This window comes from Hevea brasiliensis, chromosome 2 (genome assembly GCF_030052815.1).
Source record: "Hevea brasiliensis isolate MT/VB/25A 57/8 chromosome 2, ASM3005281v1, whole genome shotgun sequence".
Lineage (NCBI taxonomy): Eukaryota > Viridiplantae > Streptophyta > Magnoliopsida > Malpighiales > Euphorbiaceae > Hevea > Hevea brasiliensis.
The window spans coordinates 114,005,399-114,031,030 of NC_079494.1; the positions used below are offsets into that span (position 1 = coordinate 114,005,399).

Genomic DNA, 25,632 nt, shown 5'->3' on the forward strand with positions numbered 1-25,632 from the left:
ATTGTCCGCTCAAGGCCGAAGCCCTCACGGTTTTAAAACCCGTCACTAGGAGTTACGAACCACCAACTTATAAACCCAGCATCTCTCTCGTGTTTTGCCGATGTGGGATTTGCCTAGGGTGTTACAACCATATTAACAGATGTATCAAGCTTTGATGATTGGAGAAGAGCCATTAAATTTTGATATTGATCTTGAGTAATACCAAATACCGGATCATTAGGATTTGCCTTAGAAGCATAATCTGTAATTGAATCAGAAGCTAAATATGTAACATTAGCAACATTATTCACAGCTGGAGCAGGAGGTCTCATTTTGGATTGAAAAAATCATGGTGGATATCCATGCTTCTTGTAGCACATTTCCATTGTGTGCCTTGACTTTCCACAATAGGTACAAAAATGTCTATCTACAGCTGAATTAGGAGCTCGTGTAACTGCAACAGGTGGTTTTGCTGAATAGAACTGTCGAGGCTTAGCACCATGTCGACCACTTTTGTCAGTCTTATTAACCAATACTGTGGATTCAATATGAACATTTGAAGAGCTGATCTGCCTTTCTTGCTAGATAACTAAGGAAAATGCCTTATTGATTGATGGAAGTGGGTTTATCAACATGATTTGCGACTTAACATTTACATACTAATCATTAAGACCTTTAAGGAATCAAATCACATAATCTTGCTCCTGATAATCTTTCACTTTTGTTAGAGCACCACAAGCACAAGGTGTCTCACAAGAACAATTATGAATGGGTCTAAAATTCATCAATTCATCCCATAAAATTTTCAATTCAGTAAAGTAATCAATTACAGATCTTTCTCCCTATTTTAAGGCATAAATTTCTTCTTGTAAATTAGGAATGCGTAAAATATCATCTTGTGAAAATCTTTCTTTTAGATCTTGCCAAACATCAGCTGCTTTATCTATCCAAATAATGCTGTGAGTGATGGATGGTGATCAAGAATGAATCAGCCATGAAAGTACCATGGTATTGCATTGTTCCCATGCTGGATATAAAGGATCTATTGTTGTCGGAGCAGGAAGAGTACCATCCACGAATCGAAGCTTGTTCTTTGACAAAAGAGCTACTCGCATAGCTTTGGACCAGGAATGATAGTTGGATCCCGAAAGAATAGGTGACACAAGGACCAGTGCAGGATTCTCATTTGGACAAAGATAATATGGGCTAGAAGGATTTTGTGTAGGTTTGTATTAATTGCCATTAAAGAATTCTCAAGAACTAAATGAACAGAGAAATAATAGCTCTGATACCATGAGAAGAATTTAGAGAGGAATTTGATTACAGAGAATGTAATGTTGTTTCATTACTGTGCATATTCATTTATATACAGAGCTATAACAGAATTCGTTATTGGATGTAACAAACTAACAGTTTTCTATCAATATACAATTTACACGTGGAAAGTAAAAATAACAGAAAGAGAATATAACTAATTAAATAATTCCTTTAGCGCCATTTTCTATTTTTGGATCTAATACTGTTGTTGAAACTACTGTTGAGAAAATTATTTTTTTAAATATACTAATTAGAGATTATTAAAAAATAATTAAAAATTAAATTTAATTAATTTAGTAATAAAAATACTAAAATAATAAAATAATTTTTTTCAAATTACTTTTTTTAACAACATCATAAAATGATATTTTTATTTAAAAAAATAATTTTAATCTTTCAAATTCAATATCAAATAAGCCGTAAGTCGCCGTGCAAAATCAAGAAAGAATTGTATTTGAGTTGATAAACCCACAGCCCAGATCATGATGGAATTGGATCGGTGAGAGTGTGTGCAAAAACACCTAAACCAACCAATCCATCAAAATGGGCTGTCCCAAATATATCACACTTTTGGTCTTCGCTCCGTGCTTGCGGCCTTTGCATTTTCTCACCCATTGTGGTGATTTCAAATGAATGGATTTTTGTAATTTTTTTTTTATCTAAAAACTGTGTTCAAATCAATATATATATGCACACACACATAAATTTCATATTACATATAAATTTATTAAGAAATGCCAGATGCCAAATTCCAATTCAATTAAGCACATTCATATTCTTCAATCTTTATATTCCATTTTCCTTTATACCTTTCACATTGTATTTCTTTTCATCACCTCTCAAAATAATTGATTTGATTTGATTTGATTTGACAATTAAAATAAAAATAAAAATAAATCAAAGACTTTCTCTCACACGGAATTTTACTTCGTTAGGGAGACAAGGGGTCTATTTACATTCACTAAGGACAAATAAATAATGTTAATTTCACCAAATCTAAACCACTTACCAACAGAATCAAAAACTTTTCTCCATCTTTCCATATATTTTAATTAATTAATTAATTAATTAATTTATCTGTATTATTTTGAGTATATGAAATCCTGGTCAACTACTATACTACATATGAAAATATTGATGAAACAGTGAAATCCCATTTAAATAATATTATAATATAAAATAATTTAATTTAATGATTAAAAATATATTTATCCCTTCCCCATCTAGATATCACGAGGAGGAAATCATACAAATAATTTGATTAACTATTAGATAGCTTACAAGAAGAGAAATCTTTGCACTGCATTGCGCTCACACTCACAACCAACCCCCTAAGGTCCAAGCCTTGGAGCCTCTTGTAGACATTGGCTATCGGCTTTCGCTTTCCAACCTTGTAGGCTTGGAATAGTGTGCTGTCGGCAATTGATATTAAATGCTTGTCTGAAATTAACTTGTAGACTATAATAATAACCCTCGTGTGAGTTGTGAATTGGTCTAAAGAATTTTATCATTGAATTTCGTAAATTCTACTCTCTCATTCTTCTTCCATTTCTTTTTATACTATATCTTTACTTTTCACTTTCAATTTTTAATCTAAATAACTTTTTTTAACAATAAATTTTAACAATTATTTAAATTTATTTTAATATCAAATTAAAATTATTAAATTAACATATTATAATAAATACGACAAATCTAAAGTATATACATACAAATCGTATAATTATATAATATTAAAAAGAAAAGAAAAATAATACAAGATTTAACGTGGTTCAATCGTAAGGTCTATGTCTATAGATAAAAATACAATCAATCAGAACTCTTAAACCTTAACTCTAGTTTATTTTTCGAATATATCACAACTCTATCACAGAAGGGTAAAATATTATAATATTTATACTATCGATCGGTACCATTCACTACCACCACAAATCTCACTTTTTATCTCGATCGAGTCGCAGCTTCCAAACTTTCAGATCGAGTCACAATTCAAGTTTATAAAAAAATATATCTAAAATTCAAGTAAAAAAAATAACACAGCACAAGGGAGAGAATAACATTATGTTTGAAAACCTTTTAGAGGGAAAGAAAAATAAAAGTAGAAAAATAAAAAAATAAAAAAATAAAAAAATAATTATTTTTCTTCTTCTTATTTAGATTAAAAGAGAAAAATATTAAAAAAAAAGTGATTATATGAATAATAAAATTATAACTTTATTCCTAAATTTAAAATAAAAAATTATAAAATATAGAGCTATATTTATAATTTTAAATATTTTCTTCCTACTTTTTTTCTATTTTGAAGAGAAAATAAAAAAAATAAAATATTTCTATTTACTCTATAAATTTAATTTTGACAACTTAAAATTAATTCAATAAATTTAAATAAAAATAATAAAAAATAAAATTATTTTTCTTTCATATTTTCTTTTCTCTCTTCCCTTCCCAAACACTGTAAGACAACATGAAAAACCGAAAGAAAGAAAAAAAAAAAATCAGATAATGACAAAGCTCGGGATCTCTGAACATTCAATTTTTCCTTATATTATATGCAAATAATACTATTTTAAAAATATTAAATCGGGTAGGTTTGACCACAGATCCAATAATTAAAAGATTTATATTATAATTTTCAACAATAATAATATTAAAAAAAAAAAGAGATGTCATTAATCATTTAAGCCACACATTCTATGGGAAGAAAAAATAAAATGTGCCCGCGATGTGACTGTGGAGATTCAGCCGTCTGTTGACGAAATTGTCCAACCAGGTCGCTACGCATAACAATTCTGTATGGGATGGGAGTGTACGCGAGCCATCTTATCAACCGTGCAACGATCCTATCCGCACACACACCGAGATGCATTGTTGTATCGCCTCTCTCCACAGTTCATCATCAGACTCAGATCGTCCTTTCCTTATTTAAGACGATGAACGTGTAAACATATTAATCGTCACATCGATTATTTCAACCGTTCATTTCCATTGCATCAAAGCACTTGCTAAATAGCGGCGGCAATTTGAGTCGATGGATGATGTTTGTGTTGTATTAATATGCTATATAAATATAATTAAGGTTAATATAAATATAATATAATTAATAAATTATATTAAAAATTTAAATATGAACATAATTCTTTTATTTTATGATATAATTAATATTAAATTATATTAAATGTATTCAATATGATATAATTCATTTAACATGAAATAATTCATTTAATATGAAATAATTCATTTAACACGATTTGATATGACTTAATTTATTTAACACACTATATAAATGGATTCATAATTTATAGTGGATCAAATGAATTTATGAGTCAAGGATCAATACGTGACACGAATATTAAATCGTATCATAAATATATCAAATTGAATTAGCGAATTAACCCGTAATACGACACAATTATAATCGTGTCATAAATGAATCAACACAAATTTAATATAAATACAAATAAATTTAATCTAAATTATATATTTTTATATCATATTCATATTGTATTTTCAGATCGTGTTCAAAATTATCAATCCGCGAGAAAGCCTATTAGTCTACAACGGTCGGTGAGCCAGCAATTATTAAAAAAAAAAAAAAAAACTTAATTAAAAAAACAAAGAGAGAATAGCAACAGCTCTTCTCGATGTGGTGGAACAGTAGGGACCCACTTACTGAGTAGATAGGATAAGTGATGCGTTGGGGGGTGGATTGACAGCCACGTGTCGTACAACGTATGTAAAGTAGTGTAGTGGGTTTTGTTGGGCCTGGTGGAGTGGGCCCCAACGGGCCAGGATGGGTTAGAGAGCAAAAACGCGGACAGCTGTACTATTAAACGCGGTTATATACATCACATGATAAACATCATTATCAAAAGAAACAGAGTGTTGTGGGGCCAAAATCGTTATCCTTATCCATTGCCGAAACTACCCTAGATGAAAGAATTTTTTGAGGGGGGGCAGTTTCGGAAATGTGAAAAGCGAAGGAGGAGCCTGCTATATTTGGCGCGCGCTGGTTTTAGGTGAGTAATGGAATCTAGACAAAAGTCGAAGCAATAAGCCTCACCCCACTAACTTTGATAGGCTAAAAAGGTTAAAAAGCCAAAGCAAAAGCTTTTGCCATTTTGCACGATAATGCTACGTTTAGATCCTCATCCCGAATCAAATGCCCATAATCCAAACAGCTCCGTTTTGATTAGGCTGTGAAACCTGTCCAACTCTAATATTCAATAATTATCTTTTTATAGAAAAATATAGTTTATTAATTAAAAATATTATCTTAATTTAAAGAGTCTAATTATATTAAATTATATTTAATTTAATTGATTTAGGTTCTATTTTAAGAAAATTTATAAATTAAAATAAATAAAAAGAGATAAAGAGAAAATTAATATATTATATTGATTGAAGGGATGTTAGCAGCAAAAATGGACAGACCATAGGGATGTTGGCAAAATTAGTAACATATGGTAGGCAAGTGGAGAGAGGGGGGTGGGTAGATCCCAAATTTCAACTACACAATGATAACAGCGTGAGTCGAATGGAACAAATATCAGTACAAAAGGTTGAATGATGGTCTGCAACTAAATTTATTATAGTAGCCCCAGAACAATCACAGTCGTGTGAGCCCCAGACGATGAACTACTAGGTGGTGCTTGGCCTATTGATCCGTGACCACAGACTTGGACCCCTTTGAATTCACGTGCCTGTTTACGAAATCGTGCGGTGCAGGTGCAGGTGCAGGCGCAGGTGCAGGTGCAGCCACCTCTTCACATGCTCACTCAGACACCATTGGACAGGCCAGTGGCTACTGGGTTGTGTTATACTGTTACCTGCTTCAGGAGTTAAATAAGACTACGTGTCAGTGGGCTGATTCTCTACGCTGATCCTCCTATAATCCCGTAGATGATTATCGTAATTACCCCCTCAGTCTTCGAGTGAGGAAAAAATTATAGGATGAATTTAAGCATGATTGACACGTGGAAGGGCATATTGGGAATTACGAGGAAATGAAATTTGTACAAATGGGAATGCTGGGGAGAGGATTATGTTTACCTTCACCTTATCAGCAAATGAAGAACGAATGATTCACAGAAAACCAAAAAGCCACAAATCATTTTACACTAATTCAAATCTCCTTTTCCTTTTTTAATACTTTGATCGAACGCTTTCCTTTCTCTGAACTCCTTTTTGTTTTTTAATCTCTCTGTTTGATTATGGCGTTAGCTGAGAGCTCCAATATGCTTTCTTCTTCTTCTATTATGCTTGAAGACGAGGATGATCATGATACTGATGATGGGTATGATCATGATCATCATCCTCCACCCAGTAATCTGTCCAGGTTGTCTGTGTGTACTAGTTCTATGTATACTATTGATGATGATGATTATCAAGATTGTGATGGTATGAGGCTGTTCTTGTCAAGATTATCCATAGAAAGCTTCGATGCAGATGAGGAACTCTCCGATGAGAAAGAAGGGTTTGGCATGCTTGACCTCTCCTCAGATTCCGATGAAGAACCCTGTTGCTACTCTCTTCCAGCGACGCCGCCTCGCCGTAGAAACGGCGGAGGTTTGGTAAATAAGAAGCTTGTGGGGGCGAAGGAGTATGCCAGTGAAAATGAAGCTCAAAAGGGTAGTACGAGAAAGAATTTGAGGAGGAGAAGAAGGGTTATAAGAGAAAGATGGGTTGATGGTGATAATAAGAGTCAAAAGAAAGATGAGGAGTGTATGGGCGGGGGAATGGGTAATTACTATGGGTACTGTAACAGTTTTAGTGGGGAGAGTGAAGGTGGAGGGGTGGTGTTGATAACTCGGCCAAAGGGTGGGAGTAGGTCATTGTGCATGGACTTGGACGAAGTGAAGGCTTGTAGAGATCTTGGGTTTGAATTGGAGCATGAGCGCATGCTGGAAATGCCTGGTCGTGTCTCCCTCTCAGGTTCTACCCTTGATACAAGCAGCGGTGGCAATTCGCCTATCGCCAACTGGCGGATTTCTAGCCCTGGTTAGTGTTCGATATCTAACAATCTCTCTTCATTCTCACCCTGAAGCACAAGATTTTGGATCACAGATTGAAATGAGCGACTAAAAATTAATTGAACACTGTCGATTATTGCTGTTTTTCTTTCAAGTTACTTGCATTGGGGCTTAAAGCTTAAAACTTTGTATGGATTTGCGTGCGTCTAATTGAGTATTAATTAACTTTGTTTAACAGGTGATGATCCACGAGAAGTGAAGGCCCGGCTAAAGGTATGGGCTCAGGCAGTGGCGCTTGCATCTGCGTCTCGACACGGCGGCATCTGAACCGTGTTTCTTTTTGCGCCTTTGCTCTCTATCTTAAACCAAAAAAAAAAAAAAAAGGGAAAAAGGAAAAAAAAATTTTTTTTGAAGGATAGATATAATCTTTTATTATTCATCTAGGTATTGAGGTTGGCTTGTTAAGAAACAAAAGTTTCCTTTTTGAAGGTTATCCATTTTGTAATGTGGATTGTGGTGTTGGGATTTCAGGTCGGAGTCTCTCACTGCTTAGTTACTGTACATGTTTCAGTTGTTGTAAATAGATCAGACGATCGATCAGGGTTGGAGGCATCCTGGTTGACTCAAAACAGTTGATTGTTACTGTTGTAATTTTTTGGGAGCTTGTATTCACTTTACACAGTTTGTTATTGAGTTAAGATTAATTTGATGAGCGGATATTGCAGTATTGAGAGTGAGATTGATTGTTAAAATGGGGAAAGAACAAGAAGGTTAAGTTACTTGTGACTTTAGGGCTTTACGTTATCAATGATGATTTCGTTCAGCTTAGAAATTCTTCTCGATTTTCTCCGCAAGAGTGGCAACTAATTGCCCCTAACCAATCTTTGACTCGAAGTTGAGAACTGCTCAGTAATCCTATAGTTATAAAAGAACTCCTAAATAATTGCAAAAAAAAAATCTGGGTAGTTGACAGTGACGACCCTTAAGATATCAGATGTGAACATACCAAAACTAATTCTCAACCTCCAGAAATATACCTCGCTGTTCGCTGATCAGTTTCATGTAATGAATGATAACAACAATGGCAGCTGCAAATAGCAACATGAGAAAGACATGAAACAGTGGTTGCTGTGAAAATAAGCCTTAAACAATGGATTTTACCTTTTTGTGACTTGCAATTCAATGATCCAAATGGAACCCCTGGGTGCTTTTGGAACATGTTATTGACATCAAGATGGAACTAAGCAGATTTAGCGAGGTAAAGGTTAATCTTGAGGATTGGGAGAATCATATAGTTAAAGTAACGTCACTGCAGAGAAGATGCCATCTTCAGTCTTTCATAGTTGAAATTGAGAGAAAATTCAGAATAAAGACGGTGCATGCGCCTTGCAGAAAAGCAAGTACTCACATAACTTGTATATCCATTCAAATTAGGCGACTTTAGAAACCACAGAATATAAATGGGCCTGGATTGGGCACAGCCTTTTTGGCCCTGGCCCAACTTGAGCCCAGTCGTTGAACAGGTCTAGTCCTGACCCATAATTTTTGGGCATTTATAAGTTACTGTTTGGCGCTTGCTGACTAACTTAAAAGTGTTCTCCTAGACTTCGTATCGTGAACATTTGTAAGGAAAGAAAACATTAATGAAAACCACAGGGAAAGGGTGGCTATAGGAAGAGTGAAAGAAGCATAAAGCTTAGCTATCTCGAAACATCTCAAACTTGAATGTTCTACTGAGATAAAAAAGAACAAGTAATAAATCATATGTTCAAGCACATTGTAGGAAGAATTATGCTAGTCATTGCTTTTGCATTCTTCAGCAAATAATGACTTGAGGTCATGATAAATGAATGTTACAATCTCTAGAAATTGCAATTTGGAAGGATGCATGAAGAAAAGTAATGCGAAGCAGACGAGTTCTTCACTCACTAGAAAACTAGATTGTGGCAAGTGTTGTCACAAGGGTATGCACAGTCAATAGCTTTAACGTCAATTCGATCAAAATACCAGTCTCCAACAGATTGAGCGATCCTCTGCATATCGATAACATAACATAATTACAATGGATGGCATTCTTATATAATGCAACGTTAAAAGTTTTATACACACATCATATGATTGCACATATATACAAATAAGCTCATTCATTCAAGTAACTGGAACAGCGAGCTAAAGCTGGACAATAAATATGCTCTCTAATGCACTCAAGTCAACACGTGATGCTGTTTTTTCTGCTTCAAATCAGACATTGACTCAATAAAGCTGTATGACAATAAAGGGTTTATCGTTGAAAAAGAAATAAGAGAAAAGAACAGATTGCTTGTAGATATCTCTTCTATGTTTGCTTTGATGTTTCTATGACAGAAAAAACGGGGTACCTTGTTCTGGAGGAGGGGAGAATCAGCAGCAAACCATGTATCCTGTCTCTCAGATTGGCAATGAGCAAAGCAAGAATTTATAAATAAACCATTTTGAGTTGACATTGAGAAGACATTTAAGGCTTTCAGCATTTGATTCCTGAAGTCTGTCCCACATGAGAGAAAGGACAGAAGCCAATATGATATATTAATATCCCCATGAATTGAATGGTAGTGAGTAATGGAAAATCAAGGACAAAAAAGTTGAACTCAAGTCACCTTGCAAAATCTGGATCTGTGATGAATTGCATTCTGCGTGATTTTGTTTGCATTTATTCCAAGAACCTTGAGGATCAGCTGATTTAGGAGCTATACTTGCGTGCAGCTGATAAAATTAAATAGAAGCAATCCAAGTTATCCAATACTAAACAGAAGTAATATTCAACATGGTCTTGTATTATTCAACTCAATTTAATGAATTTTTGTTTAGTAAAACCATTGTGCATACAACGATTTTATTATAACCGTTGATCCTGGTGGGACGCACGCGAGACTCACCACAATTAATGATTTCACTGAAACCGTTGTACATGCATAGGTTTCATGGTATAATTTTTCCAATTTAACACATAGTGAGTCTCAAAATAGTTGAAGTTGGCTGCAACAATTTTTTATGCCTGATGTCCCTGTCTAGAGTTCTATATACCTGGTTCTTAAATTCAAATCTTCCCACTGAAAAAATAAAAAAGTCTAATCTTTTTGTTTGAACCATGGTTTCTGGGGATTAATTCACAGAAGATCCCTTCGCTGGAAAACCAACCATCCTTATTGGTAGATATTTGAGAATGCTTATATACAACGTTATAAACAGATCTTGCCCTAAATATTAGTTAGCATATAAATTGCCATTGGAAGATAAAGTAAAATATAAAGAATGATTACCTGCCATGTATCATAGGCTGCATTGAGAATAAATAATGGAGTTCTAATATTTGCAATCAAATTCTGGGGGAAGAAGCACTGCATAAGAAAGAGAGAGAGAGAGAGAGAGAGAGAGTCATAAATTCTCTTATATTAACTTCAAGGGATTAAGATCCAATCATGCAACTGCAAAACGATAAAGAAAAAGATAGATGATTACCGAAGTTGGATCCAGGTGGCTGACACAAGTACTTGGCAGATTCTTTTGCACTTCCTAAAATTTCATACAGATGCCAATATTTAATTAATGGTTAAATGTTGAGCGGAAAGTTGATGAAAATCCATAAAACTTAGACAGGGAGTACCCCAACTTTTTAATAAACCATGTAAAAGCTCAGATCCGAACATTCAGGTTTCAGTAAATATTATTCCAAAATAATAAAGAAAAGAATAATTTTTCACAAGCATGAAAGTAGTTCTACCTGCATGGTAACTACACCCTCATACATATTCCGTAGCGTGTGGTTACCGGACACATCAATTCTGCAGCAGATTTAAAGTAAAAAATGACAATAAGCCAACTATATGCACCAATAGAAATCATAGAAAGGTAAATGAAGAAATGTTTCTTACACATCAAGAAACAGTCCAGCATCACTTAAGCATTTCACTTTGGTTGATTGTGGAAACAAGTCCCCGAACTCATCACAGTGTAATATGGATGCCAGACCTCCAGCAGAGCATCCAGAAAGAAGAGCCTGAAATACAAATGTTCACAGAGTGGCTGGAAATATGAAGACTAATGACAATTGAAAAAGAAATAATAAAATTGAACACCTGACTGGCATTTTGCATTCCTTCAGCCATTAGTTTCTCCATAGCAGCTGACCATATACGTTGTCCTCGAAAATAAAGCTGAGCAGCCTAAAAGAAAAGTACTATTTTAAAGCCTTTGCAATTGCAAATGCTAAATAAAACCTTTAATCCAATTTGCTTCCTTCCATAATCTTCCATGCTAACATCATATGTGAAATCCAAACATTTTATGACCATGCTTTTAATAGTATGGAAAATCTTAGTTTAGTTCGTCATATGTGATATTGCCAATGTTTGACAATCTAGGAAATTAGAGAACAAATCAGGTTGATATAACTAATGGGTCTATTGGAGGGTGGAAGGAGTGATCACCAAGATGAGCTTCTTGACACCGTCATGACTAATGCAATTGTGAGGCTATCAGAACTTCAAAGAATGCCAAAAACCATCATTAAGTATAAAGACCATATCCCATATGAAATATCAAAATAACAGATGATCTGACAATCGAAAGCAAGAAAGTGCAATTATATATCCTAGCTGGTACATTCTAACCTGTTCCATTAAGTGATTTAACCCAAATCAATTCTCTTCAGTGTCAATGATATAAGTAGCAATATGGCATATTTGAAGCCATTTATGAAAGAACTTGTATTTGATGATCAATTGTTCACAGAATAATTAAGAAGAACCAGATACTTCAACCAACCTCATTCTTACTGTCCCCACTAAAAGATGCCCCATCACAGTATCGTAGCTTTACCCTGTTCCAGTTAAACAAATCTGCGAGCATATGAAACCACCATCCACATAAAGGAATCAGAATTCAGAACCTCTAATCAATATAGCAAGAGAAAAAGAAGTTTCTATGTCTTGGAGAAACCAGGATTATCTTCTGCTTTATTGCTCAAAATCCCAGTGAATGGTATTTGCTTTTCCATAAATTTTGATGAACCACGGCGTGTAGTTTTGCGGTAAACACAGTTCTCTATGGTATCGCACCAACCACCTCCCTGCACCAAGGCACCTTTTAGTCAAGTGGCATCTTCTAACACTAACAAAGTAACAGAAAAATAAGAGAGCAGCAAGACTAATGTTTTAGTGAAATGATAGGCTACTTGTTCAACAATGATAGCCCAGTTGAACTTGAAGAATTCAACATTATAAGGCCACAATACAGAATGCCAATGCAAAGGTTGTCCCACACACCTCCAACTGAATGAGCCAACTGTTTTGACCCGATCCAGACCCACGATGCAAGTGGTAACCAGGCAGTGTTCCATCCAAGCAGACTGCCATGAGAAGACATTAAAACATGTCATGCTAGTATTGAAAATGTTCTAAAAGAAGCATTCAGAGACAAAATTTCTTATCAATGTCGTTTAATAATCAAATGTGAACTTGAATACATGTACAACGAGAGAGAGAGAGAGGGGTTAGTACCAGCTCCTTTGGAGTCAGCTCCCTGGATAAGAGTGAGGTCGACCATAAGAGGTTTGGCAGCAGGTGAAGAAAGGGAAACCGCATCACTCTCCAGAAATGAGAGGGTTTTGAAATCTTCAAAAACATCCAGAGATCCGCCCAAAACCATCCCAATCACACTACAAGCGTAAAAGGACATCAACACTCTTCTCACCTCCTGCTTCATATCCTCACTCTCTGCCTATCCAACTAGAAGGAAATTCTTGAAAAGCAGGGGGGGAGTTATTCGACTTGGCAACTCGGTGAATGCTGGAGGAAAACAACCGTTAGGCCATTATTGAAAGCGAGTAAAAAAGAATAATGGTTGGAGTTACCATATTCAGAGGTTTTTTGTTTCTTTTTTTTTAGTCAAGAATGACATGTGCTGTAAGTCTCCTTTTTCAGAGTTTTAAAATTGCACTTTGTTTTTTGACAAAAAAAAAAAAAAGGCACTTTGTTTTATTGGGAAACACCTATTCCACAGACAAACAGTAAAACAGAGGAATTATTAAACGTGTTTATCCTACCTTATAATTACGAGAGATTTATTTTTTATATTATAAAAAAGATTTATTTTATGTAAGAGAAAAAAATATTATTTTTTAATATTTATAATATATCTAATAATTAATCGTGAAACAAATCACTCTGAGATTACTTAATAAAATATATAAATCTTAACTATTTATTTCTTAAATTTATAATCAACCGTTTGGACAAAAATTTTCCTACATTGTATCCTTGTCAACTTTCTGCGCTCTACAACTGCTTTCATCAAACATTAACCACAGAAAAGCTGGCTCGTGAATGTTAAAATACGAAAAAAAAGGTCAATTAAACTAACAGTTAATCGCGAATGTGATCTGGGTTGTGATTATTCACATTTCATTTTTAAATAAATCTCATTTAAGAATTTATTTTTAGCTTCTTTTGAAAAAATAATTTGCAATATTTTAAATTAAAAAAAATTAAATTCATTCACTTATTAAATTTTTAAATATAAAAATTCTAAAAATTAATTAAATTAAATTTTTAACCCTAATTGAATTTATGCTTGGTATCACATCAATCAAATTGTGTGTTTTGTATTTGGAATAATATTTATAAAATGAAATTAACAAATTAATTAATTTATTTTCTAAAACGCCCTGCCTTTTTTATAAGAAAAACACACAATTTTTATAAAAATTATAACTAAAAGACAGAAAAGCACGTATTACTGAAGAAAGGAAAAATGTCAAAGTCATTAATATTATCGCCATAAATAAAATTTTGTTGTAGTCCAGTAGTCCTGTTTTAGCACTATGAAATTTATTTGAAAATTTGCCCATTTTGATAAATTTTGATTTAACGATGATTTATTTAATAAAATTAAAAATTCTACAATTTTAACCAACAAATTTAATGGCTCCAAACATAAAACTACGGGATTACTTTCATGCAATTTATTTATCTTAACATAATATTAATGTGCTTTTCATTAATTGCAACCCTACAACTGACATTTGTTACTTGGGGGATGGAAAATTCATGATCACCTATAATAAGCATTAATTCAATGATATTAGAGTCACTTTAGAGGGTAAGATATTAAATTCTATCTTTAAGAGCCGATAGGTTAAAAAAAAAAGATTAAATACATAGATAACAAATCTAGATTCCACGAAAAAAGCTCATTAAAAATATTTAAATCTTATTCAAGATAAGAAAAAAAAAATCCCCGAGTAGCCGAGTCCAGCCACACAGGATTAATGACATCAATAAAAATGAAAAAACTGCTGAGAAGAATTCTCGGATTAAACAAAATCAGAATTCCCATTGTAGTAAGAAAATTGCAGATGTATGTTTATCTTAACTGTTGACAAAAAATGAAGGTTTATACATGCAGATGGGTGATTCTAGCTCAATTCTGTCTTCGTGGAGCAAACTAATATATCTCTCATTCTGAGGAGCTAAAACCTACACCCATCATTCCGCTTGAGGCAAAAAAAAGACTTGCCTACATTGCTTGGATGAACAATTTCATCCCTCATTTTATTGAATACATCAAAAAAATATATATATCCCAAAAGAACAGATATAAGGAACCTATCAAGAAAGAGAGCTGCTTGATAACATCTCACCTTCATCTTCACCAAACTGATAATTCTCATAGACTTCAAGCAATAGCTCTCTACATGGTACAGTGGCACCAAGCTTGATGGAAGCCAAAAAAGCACCTGAAAGCTTTCTATGAAGGCTGTAAGACTCTTCCGGTGGTGGTGTGAGCCTGTGCTTAAGCATTGTAGCACCAAGATTTGTAACACTTTGGGTAATGTTGGTGGATCGGAAATCAAATCCGCTTGGCTTAGAGAATGGCAATCCCACAATCAAACCAGCTTGAACATGAGCATCTAACATTATCTCTGACTCCATTCCAGTAAGGAACCCAAGTCTTCTTGACATCTCAATCACTGCATCCCTCTCACTATTTGCACATGCTATGACCTAATCACATAAACGAGTGAAGGTTGTCAGAGTATACAGTTTAAAGGATGATAAGGAATCCAAACAGTTACAACGTTACTGGTGTCAAATATTAGCGTTCAGTGGCTCAAATTTTTGGAAAATTGTAGCTCGAGTAGCCATGGAAAAACCAAAATTAAAACCCAAATGTTCTGCTCAAACTTCGACCTTCCGTAACATACAATCTCAAAACATCTCAAAAGTTTCATCACTATTTAGTAAACTCTTTGGTTGAGGGCACGTCAAGGCATGACTGAACAGTAAATACACCCATACCCATACAACAAGTTGAACAATTGAAGTTTTTTGTGAACTGATAAAGTTATAGCAAAAGGGATTACCATTCTTAAATAGTCATCAACAAATCTTTTACGATAATCCCGCGCTGCTCCAAAGTCGATGAGATTAACAGTTTTTGTGGCCTCATCATACAGGAAATTACTCCAATTAGGATCAGTCTGTACTAGGACAATCAAAATACAACCAAAAGCCAGATGACTACTTCAGTAAACTTGCTATAAAAGCAACTGCAATTTCAAACAACAATGACAAAATTAAGACCTAAGGGCCATTCACACTTACGAACAACCAGAAGATAATTAAAGATTATCCAAAAGATTAACGGAAAAGTAAAATAAGCTTCGAGAGCATTTGACAAGCCATGACAAGGAGAAGAGCAGACACTAGACTAATTCATTCGTAATAAAACTTCTTTAAAAAAAAAAAAATAGAGAAAGAAAGAGAGAAAAGCTTGCCTGCATGAATCGGAAGACAAATAACTCCATCAATGTGAGTTCTAACAACTTTGTCCCAACATAATTACGAGTTTCTTGGTTTAGTAATGCCACCTTATCAATTGGAATTCCTGTAGTAAGCACAGCATCATGTTAAAAGATGAAATCAAACAAAGTTAATCTACCAATGAGGAGAAAGCAGAGAACGAGCAGCAGAAGAAGAATCCTAGTGATATTTTACATTAATTTTAAAAGAAAAGGGAGAAAAGTTTATCCATATTTCTAGAAAATTCTAGTTCAAAATCCTCTCATGCAATGTAAACCTAGAATAAGATTTGCTGCTACTTTAAAGCAGAAAGGGCTATCCTACTGGAACTTTTTGCTCATCACATGTCATTCCATTTAATTTTTTTTGCTGAGTCCCTCAAGAGACACCTTGAAATACAAATTGAATGTTTTTGTTCTAGAAAAAGTGAGAAAAAAAAAAAGGCAAAAAGTGAATCGAAAATGAGAATTTAATGGTGTGAAGCATGATGCATCAAGAAGGAGAGATAACAATATAGTTACTGATCATTAATGTACTTCAAAACAACAGAAGCATTTCACCAACCCATTTAATTAGAAAAGAAAGATAAAAGAAAAAGCAATAATGCTATTACCACTTACCAGAGATAAGTTCAGTAGTTAAGACTCTCTTGCAGGAAAGTTCATCTATAACCATTGGAACATAAAACCCCTTAGTATCAGAAAGTAGCATACGGAACCTTTTCTGGTTGGTTGCCTCCAACTCATAGTCACATTCACGGGACAATTCCTCTTTTGCTACCTTGAAAAGAATCCAATGAAGAATATTAGCATCCACTTCCAGCCATTTTAAGACATTTTCTCATCTTTTACAGCCACCATGGACAATTGACCAATTTATGAAGCACAAACGAGTGATGTATAAAATAAAAGTGTAAAACAGTGGGCACATAGAAAAGAAATAGAATAGAGGCAGAATTTTGCATCAGACCATGAGAAGCCTAGACTTCATTTTGAATACTCTGCAAGCATATAAGAGTAAAGACTGCACCATAGCTTGAAAGGATAAACATAATTGTATGCATCTACGGTTAAATATACATGCATACCTTCATAGCTCTTTCGAGATAAAGTCCTTTTGGAATTAGGTTTGTATAATCTAAGAGAAGTTTCACATTCTCAATGTCACTATCAATGCTATTGGCAACGCCAGGGTACTGAATTTTCATTGCAACCTGCATACCATCCTTTGTAACTGCTCGGTGCACCTATAGCAATTTCAGAATAGCAAGGCCAGAGTAAGCCTAAACAATACAGAAGTACATGGAAACTTGATGATAGTCATGCACATGAAAGTTTGCCTAATACCATCATATCGTATGATATAACTAGTGTGAGAATGGAACAACATAAATAAGAACCAACATTATAGCTTTAAACATGAATAACAGAAATGTAAGCCAGGAAAGAAGGGAATCAAGAAGTAAGATTCACATATAAGGCAGTGAAGACCATATAGGATATGCTTCCATAGCTTCTATAATTGCCAGTTACTAGCATAGAAAACCAATATTCAAACTAATAACATTTGAAATTTAACTGGTAAGCGAATCTTGTAATAGTTGGAAGTTGACAGACAAAATATATCTCCTCAACTGTTCATGCAGTGAACTAATGACAAATTGGACAACCAAACCAGAAATATCTTGCTGTAGGTAGTTAAACAAAGCTATCATCACGGAGTAGCCTCTCTCTTTATTTAATTTAGGAAGCCTAGGAAACTCAATGCAAAGTGAATAAAAGGCCAGCAGTCAAATGGCAGAGTGAACAAAACATAGTTAAGTTGCATCACCTGCCCTATACTTGCAGCAGCAATTGGCTCATAATCAAAACTAGATAAATTTGTTGACCAGTCAGAACCCAATTCACTATCCAAAACTCTATCAAGCTGGCTCCTTGGCATCACATCTGCACCTTGACGGACAATGTCTAAAGCAGCCAAGATCTACCAAAAAGAAAGATTTCATAAATGGCATGAAAGCCAAAACAAACTATCAGATAATAAGAAAAAAAGATCATCAACAGTCCTAAGAAGGAAAAAATGATCAAAAATTAAAATCATGACAATCATTGTTTTCCCAATGACAATGATCATTGCCACATGCGTGCTTAAACAAGCTATGTACATTCAATTACTATTCATATCCAGCCATTCCAATGCATATTTCATCCATTACTCATGAGAGTTTCTAGAAACTAATGAAAATTTTATACTAATTGCCACATTATAATCAATCCCCATAATTTCAGAAGTTTAAAACCACAACTCCCACCAATACACTTGGTAAATTGAAACTCCTGGATTTAAAATTCATAATTGTAGCACATACGCCAATGAGCTACCATACCGGAGCAGGAACAAGAGATTCATCCTGTATACTCAGCATCTGTCCTAATTTGAGTGCAGCTCCACGCATTCTGCATAAGGCGAGGGCAAAACGTTCTGCATTTTTTTCAGATAAAAATGGGGAAAGAGCCGATTGCTTGTCTTGTGAACTTGGAGTACCAAAGACAAGCCTCTTGGTAGATTCCTGAATTGTTCCCCATGCAAGCCCAGCTCCTAGCCCAGCAAACCTTTAAAAGTTATGGGATCTCAGTTAATGAGATAGTTGAAACATTATATCATAAATTGCAGATTCTTTTTATGGATAATGATTTTCCCAACTACATCTAAGGACTAAAATTATTCCCCTGTACTTATACATAATTTTTGTTTTCATTACGCACATATTACAAACAACTTATACATCATATATTTAAACAAATTAACATACAAAAACACTCACCCAAGCGCCCTAGAAAACGGAGTCGAAGGAACTTTCCTCTCCCTCGGCTTCCTCCTCTTCAATTCCGTCGCCACTGCCGGCGCAACCTCTCCGCTACCCGCATTTCGTTTATCCTCCCGATTCCGAGTCTGGAAACCATCTTTCTCCAAATCACCAAGTTCATTCCTCGAAACCTGATTGTCCTCAGAAACGTTCTCGTCAACAACTTCTCCAGCAACAACATTGCTATTTCCAGTATCAGCAACGGAGTGCGGCTGGACTGGGCGGGGCTCCGCCAAATCAGCCGAATGATCGAAGTAAACGACGGATTCTTTAGGCTTAGGAGGCGAAAACTCGCGGACTTTCCCTTTGGTAAGGCCCGATACATCGGTGACGGAGACTAGGGCTTTCTTGGCTGCGTAGGTGATTAGGGTTTGGAAATTATCACCTGCGGGCCGTTCAAGAGTCTGAGAGCGTCTAGCAATCTCCTTAGCAACTAAAGAGAGGCCGCTAATGAGCCTCCCTAGGTGCTTAAAAGAGCTCATAGCTTCGCGCGCCCGGTAACTCGCAACTATAGTGGAAGTGATTTTGGAAATCGATTTTTTTTTTTGAAAACAATTTTTTGATGTTTTAATTGGCTAGTGAAATTTGAATCGCCGGAAGACGAATTGTCTGAAGAAAGTAGGCAGTCACGTGGTCCATGTGATTGGAGGAAGTAACTGTGGTTTTGAATGAATCATTTTATATTGGCCCATTGACTAGGCCTGGCCACATGCTCAGTCCGGCCCACTTTTAAATTGAATCCGACGAATCCAAATCGAATTGGCCGCGCTCTGTTTAACTTTCACTGCAAAAGCTGCACTAAAGAAAATAGGAATCCATCTAACGTACCATCTATCATAGAGAATATTTGTATTAGGAAATCTAATTCTTGCTCCTTGATTTTAATTTTTTTTTAATTAAAAAATTTTGAATCTTTGTGTTTGTGGGTCGTGAGTTAATATTCCATATTCTTTTTATCTTTTGATGCTTTAACACAGTCTATGTTACGACTTAATTTCTGGGTCGGATCGACACTATAACTTGGGTTAACATAAGACTCTCGATACCCATAATAAATCTAAATAGTCTACTACTCAACAATGGAGCATAAAAATTAAGGAAACAAACGGATAAAGTTTGACCATAAAATAAACAATCTAAAAGAAAGAAAAACTTACTGGACCTGTAACACAATACATTCCATAATTTAGAGAGCTTAGCTTACTCTTAAAAGGCCATAATCATAATCAAAACCATAATGGGGAGCTCCGCTCACCCTAAATCTAAGGTTATGCATACATAATAAATTTAACAAGTTGATTTTTTTACATCATAAATAATGATTAATACAGTCAATGCGGAGTTCTAGATTTAAATAAGTTAACTAAGGTTTAATACATCAACAGTTAAAAATTTCCCCACGAGAAAGAAAGAAGGTTAATTTTTAAATAATATCTACCTGTCACCTGAAAAACAAATAATTGAATAGAGATAACCGTTCAACTAAGAGAATTTAGATGTTAATTATAAATATATTTCTATAACCATCTACAACTAATGCATCCCTAAATATGAAATGCACACCAAACATATACAACAAGTAAATCATTTAGTACTTGCACAATAAGATAATTTAGAGCTACACACGCACCCAGTAAAGTGTTTTCATACATAACTATGGGAGCTAATCCCCTGTCCAACTTTCTTAATTCAAGGCCTGCTAACGAGCTCAACTTAAACTGGACTTTCTCTTAAATCTGAGTGCGAGAGCCAGCAAGATCAACTCAAAGTCGTGCCTCATCCCAACTTTCCATATCCAAAAGGATTAGGTTTAGCAAGACTAACTCAAGCAATTATCCCTAGGGCGGCAAACACAAGTAATTATCAACAAATAAATATTCAATAATAATAGTGCTCCTAATTTATTTAACTAAGCATGTAAATATATTTATAAAATGCATTAGCATGCTAAAAATATATAAATAATATTAAAATTACAAAATATAATTAATATCCAACTCACGAAACAATCCAACGCCTACTAGTTTTGCTGAGAAGACAAAGATGGCCGATTTGGATCATCTAAACAAATACATCAAAGAACTATCAAGAATTGACCAATAATAAATTGTAAATAGACAAAAGACTTCTAAGTTATTACTAGGAATTTGATAGAGTTTTCCTTATACCTAGGGCCTAACCTTCCTACAAGAAAAACACAACTTATATCTCAACGATTCAAAAGCCTTAGGCCCACAACACAGCACAACATAATGCCAAACCGGGGCCTACCAAAACAACCTAAACTAGTATAATTGTTTCGTTCCATCTAGCTGTTTAAACTTTATTATTATTCAAAATTATTCAAATTAACTATGAAAATTCTAAAAATATTTTTCGGAGTCCTTAATAATTTTATATTAATATCACAACTGCAATTTCTGCATTTCAATCATCCATGAATATTTTTTTAGTTAACAAGCTAAAGTCAACTTAAGACAAAAATGATCAATTTGAGTTTGGAGTTGCCTATGCAAATTATGACATCTAAAATGCATTCATGGTGTCTAAAAATAGTATGAACGACTGTAATATTGATCCACTTAAGAGGTGGGTCCTGAGGCCCACACGTCTGAACCGAAATTGTAGTCTCGAGCGCCGGTGGAATCTCTCCAAAATTAAAGTACTAGCAAGCTCATGGGTCTCAAAAAATTTTCAGTGTAGAAAAATTCTCAAATTGGTGTCTTTTCAAAGCTCTCAGAGTGTATAATACACTAGTATACTTGATTTTTTTATAAAAATTCTGATTTGAGAGAAATTTATCCAGAAGTCAAAATAAGTTAAAACTTTCAAAGTTAGATTAGCAAAAATCGAAAAACGATACCGCACAACCTTGATATCTACACGATGCAAATGAAGAGAGGAGCGTTTTGATACCAATAACGCAGAAAATGGTGGCCAGAGGATGAAGAAATGACCGAAAAACCAAATTTTGCATTTTATCATGTGGGACAATTGTTCCAGCCAATAACTCGCTGGAAAAGGAGCGCTAGCTGTAACAGAGTGTTGCCAGGGGTGGTGGACAGTGGAGGCAGGTGGCTGGCCATAGGAGAAATGGAGGAGGAAGGAGGAAAGGGAAAGAAAAGGAAAAAAACAAAAAAGAGAGAGGGAGAGAGAACGTGAGAAAATGGGGGGGGGGGGGGGGGGGGGGGTTTGGTTTTTTTTTTTTTTTTAACTTAAAGCAAAATTTTTTTTATTGATCCTTAAACTATTAAGGATTCTTCAATTAAGTCTACCCTTTTTCATTTAGGCAACCTTTTTCATTTTACCTAATATATAGTTTAATTTGTAATTTATAATTTAAATTTTTAATTTGTGTAAATAAAGATTTAATAATATGTCAAATTTTATTATATTTATTATAATATTTATAAATTTTAAAATATAAATTTAATTAAAACTAATACTTAAAATTTTTAATTGTATATAAATTAGATTAAGAGAAAAAAAAATATAATTTTAAAAAATGCTTTTATTATTTATGCAATTTGTAATCTACATACGCTTAACAACACCTTATACAATTTATTCATTTATTGTTCAAAATGATCCAAATTAACTCTGAAAATTCTAAAAATATTTTTCAGGGTCCTTAATAATTTTATATTAATGTCACAATTGAAATTTCTACATTTCAATCATTCATGAATATTTTATTAGTTAACAAGCTAAACTCAACTTAAGACAAAAAGGATCAATTTGAGTTCGGAGTTATCTACGCAAATTCTGACACCTAGAATGCATTCAGGGCATCTGAAATAGTAAGAACGACTGTACTATTGATCCACTTAAGAGGCAGGTCCCGGGGTCCGCCCATTTAAATTGAAATTACAGTCTCGAGCGCCAGTGGAATCTCTTTAAAATGAAAGTACAAAAATGAAAGTACCAGTAAGCCCATAGGTCTCAGAAAATTTTTAGTATCAAAAAATTCTCAAATTAGTATATTTTCAAAACTCTCAGAGTATACAATACACTAGTGTACTCGGATTTTTGAGAAAAATTCCTGTTTGAGAGAAATTTGTCCAGAAGTTAAAATAGACTAAAACTTTCAAAGCTAGATTCGCAAAAATTGGAAAACGATACCGTGAAGCTTGGTATCTACGCGATGCCAATGAAGAGACGAGCATTTTGATACTAAGGGGGCGTTTAGTTTACCTGTTGGGTGCAGCTGATAGCTGATGGACACCCAAACAGGTAAATTATAGTGTTTGGCAAGCTTAAAAAAATAGAGCATCAATTATAGTGTTTGGCAAGCTGATGGGCAATTGATATGATACCCATCAGCTGCAGTTTGTATCAGCTCTATTTTTAGAGCTGTTTCTCATCAGCTGATAGCTGATTTGGTTTTATTTTTTATTTTGACCATATTATCCTTTTTTATTTAACTTGAAAATTAATATTATTAATGTTTTTATTTTTTATTTGTAATTTTAATATTTTAATTAATAGTATTTTAACTTTGTTAAAATATTTTTTTATTAATAACATAAAATATTTATTTATATCTAAAAACTTAAAATTAATTATAAATTTTTCTATTAACAATAATAATTATTTTATTATTTTATTTATATTTTTAAAATTATTTAATTATCTTAAAAAATAATTATTTTCTTATTTCAATAATAAAATAAATGATATAATATAATAGATTAATAATTATATATTTATTTAAATAATATAATATATTAATTTAATAATAAAATAAATAATATAATGTAATAAATTTATAATTTTATATTTATTTAAAAATTAAATAAATTATATGATATATACCCTTATTAGTCATTTCACATATTAACAGCAACAGTTAAATATAATTTTACCAAACACTTAACATAAAACAGTTATCATCAGCTATTAGTTATCGGCTATCAGCTAACAATAATAGCTATCAGCTAACAACTATCAGTTGTATTCAACAGTTAAATCAAATAGGCCTAAAATGATAGCCAGATAATGAAGAAACTACCGAAAAACCAAAATTTGCGTTGTATTGCTTGGGACAATTTTTCTGGCCAATGACTCGCCGGAAAAGGTGCGGGGTGGTGGATAGTGGGGGCAGCTGGCTGGCAGGAGGAGAAATGGACGAAAAAAAAAAAAAAAAGGGAGAGAGAGAACGTGAGAAAATTGGAGTGGGGGGTTTTGGTTTTTATTATTAATTTTTTTTTTTAAGTTAAAGTAAAATTTTTCATTGATCCTTAAACTATTAAGGATTCTTCAATTAAGTATACCTTTTTCATTTAGGTCAATTTTTATTAAAACTCTTTTCAAATAAATTTCAAATAATAATAATAATAATAATTTATTTGTTTTCAGGTTATTACAGTCTATATGAGACTTTTTGGTTGGCGAGGAAAGTCAGGGAAAGAAAAAGATTTGAGATCGTTAAACTTAAGAAAAGAGAGTTTTGATTTATTAATAATCTATTTTATTAATTTTTTAATTTAGTTTATTAACATCATTAAGTTGAATTTGGTTATACTAAAATTAAGTTTTAGAAGAGTCGATCAACTATAAAAAAAAAAAAAGAACTCAAAATCTAATAAAATAAAGATTTAAGAGTAAAAAATAAGTCACCTATCTTGTACAATACTTATTTACATCCGAATATATATTATCATTTAATCTATAAATATCATTTTAATTAAAATTATAATATATTTTCATTACACTAAATTTAATATATTAAAATTTAAAAATTTTTCTTAAAAAATCTTTTATTTATCTCTATATCTTTTTATAGATAAATAAATATTTATTTTATTTATTATTATCCATAAATATACTTAGTGATCGATAGATATTAATTTAATTTCTAAAAGATAAATATATTTATCTATAAATATAACTTATAAGAATAAAAAATTTGTCTTTATATATTTTTATAAACTATATTATTTATATTTAAAGCTATTTTTAGAGACAAATCAAATTGTGTTTATAGTCCACATTAACTTTTTTTTTTCTAAATTTATTTTTAAAATAAAATAAATTTGTCTGTCTTGTTTTTACATATTAATTCCAATATATTTATTTACCTCTAATTTATTTTATATATAAAATTTAATAATATATCATTAGGTTCAACTTAAATATAATTCAAATTATAATATATTTAAAATATTTTTTTAAATTAAATATAACTAAAATTAAATAGTTATTTAATTGCAAGGCCAAAATAGGCCCAAGATTTCGCATGATTTAAGTTGAGATGCGAGGGGGCTTTGGCTACCCTTTTTAGGGCAGCCGACGCCTTCCAAAGTTTTAGAAACGATGTGAGATTCACATCATTTTGTTTACCTACTATTTTTTTAATTTGTAATTTATAATTTAAATTTTTATTTTATGCAAATAATTTATCATAATAAAGATTTAATAATATATTAAATTTTATTATATTTATTATAATATTTATAAATTTTAAAGTATAAATTTAATTTAAAATTTAATAAAAATTTTAATATATTAAAAAAAAAAAAAAAAAAAAAAAAAAAAAAAAAAAAAAAAAAAATTTTAAAAATTATTATGCATGTGCGGTTCGGTTCGAATCAATCGAAAAACCAAAAAAAAAAAAAAAAAAAAAAAAAAAAAAAAAAAAAAAAAAAAAAAGAAAAATATT

At 32.9% G+C, this 25,632-nt stretch overlaps 3 protein-coding genes across 4 annotated transcripts; 1 reads left to right on the plus strand and 2 right to left on the minus strand.

Annotated features, from left to right (window-relative positions):
* The first annotated feature begins 6,320 nt into the window (after positions 1–6,320).
* Positions 6,321–7,954, plus strand: LOC110661706 (uncharacterized). Its single transcript, XM_021820419.2, has 2 exons — positions 6,321–7,293; positions 7,504–7,954. The coding sequence occupies exons 1-2, from the start codon at positions 6,507–6,509 to the stop codon at positions 7,590–7,592; spliced, it is 876 nt and encodes a 291-aa protein (XP_021676111.2). The 5' UTR covers positions 6,321–6,506; the 3' UTR covers positions 7,593–7,954.
* Positions 7,955–8,944: 990 nt separating this feature from the next.
* Positions 8,945–13,180, minus strand: LOC110661705 (pectin acetylesterase 6). Its single transcript, XM_021820415.2, has 12 exons — positions 12,803–13,180; positions 12,569–12,651; positions 12,243–12,372; positions 12,069–12,142; positions 11,381–11,467; positions 11,177–11,301; positions 11,026–11,086; positions 10,764–10,817; positions 10,565–10,642; positions 9,902–10,007; positions 9,644–9,789; positions 8,945–9,298 (listed from the first exon to the last, which is right to left on the minus strand). Exons 1-12 carry the CDS (start codon positions 13,005–13,007, stop codon positions 9,194–9,196), a joined length of 1,254 nt encoding a protein of 417 aa, XP_021676107.2. The 5' UTR covers positions 13,008–13,180; the 3' UTR covers positions 8,945–9,193.
* A 1,436-nt stretch (positions 13,181–14,616) lies between these two features.
* LOC110661704 (protein ABC transporter 1, mitochondrial) lies at positions 14,617–19,582 on the minus strand. Of its 2 annotated transcripts, XM_021820413.2 has the most exons (8): positions 18,930–19,579; positions 18,492–18,717; positions 17,936–18,088; positions 17,193–17,351; positions 16,726–16,885; positions 16,081–16,190; positions 15,667–15,783; positions 14,617–15,307 (listed from the first exon to the last, which is right to left on the minus strand). In XM_021820413.2, the coding sequence occupies exons 1-8, from the start codon at positions 19,451–19,453 to the stop codon at positions 14,912–14,914; spliced, it is 1,845 nt and encodes a 614-aa protein (XP_021676105.2). In that variant the 5' UTR covers positions 19,454–19,579; the 3' UTR covers positions 14,617–14,911. The 2 variants fall into 2 exon arrangements, with proteins under 2 accessions (XP_021676105.2, XP_021676106.2); XM_021820414.2 differs by lacking the exon at positions 17,193–17,351 and having other exon boundaries at positions 18,930–19,582.
* Positions 19,583–25,632: the final 6,050 nt, after the last annotated feature.

Coding starts and splice junctions, on each gene's coding strand:
- LOC110661706 (XM_021820419.2), top strand. CDS start 6,507: ATGGCGTTAGCTGAGAGCTCCAATATGCTTTCTTCTTCTTCTATTATG. Junction 7,294..7,503: donor CTGGCGGATTTCTAGCCCTG/GTTAGTGTTCGA, acceptor TTTGTTTAACAG/GTGATGATCCACGAGAAGTG.
- LOC110661705 (XM_021820415.2), bottom strand. CDS start 13,007: ATGAAGCAGGAGGTGAGAAGAGTGTTGATGTCCTTTTACGCTTGTAGT. Junction 12,373..12,568: donor GTTGGCTCATTCAGTTGGAG/GTGTGTGGGACA, acceptor GCCTTGGTGCAG/GGAGGTGGTTGGTGCGATAC. Junction 10,008..10,564: donor CAGCCTATGATACATGGCAG/GTAATCATTCTT, acceptor TAATTTTATCAG/CTGCACGCAAGTATAGCTCC.
- LOC110661704 (XM_021820413.2), bottom strand. CDS start 19,453: ATGAGCTCTTTTAAGCACCTAGGGAGGCTCATTAGCGGCCTCTCTTTA. Junction 15,784..16,080: donor TTGTCTTCCGATTCATGCAG/GCAAGCTTTTCT, acceptor GTCCTAGTACAG/ACTGATCCTAATTGGAGTAA. Junction 15,308..15,666: donor TTGATGACTATTTAAGAATG/GTAATCCCTTTT, acceptor TTATGTGATTAG/GTCATAGCATGTGCAAATAG.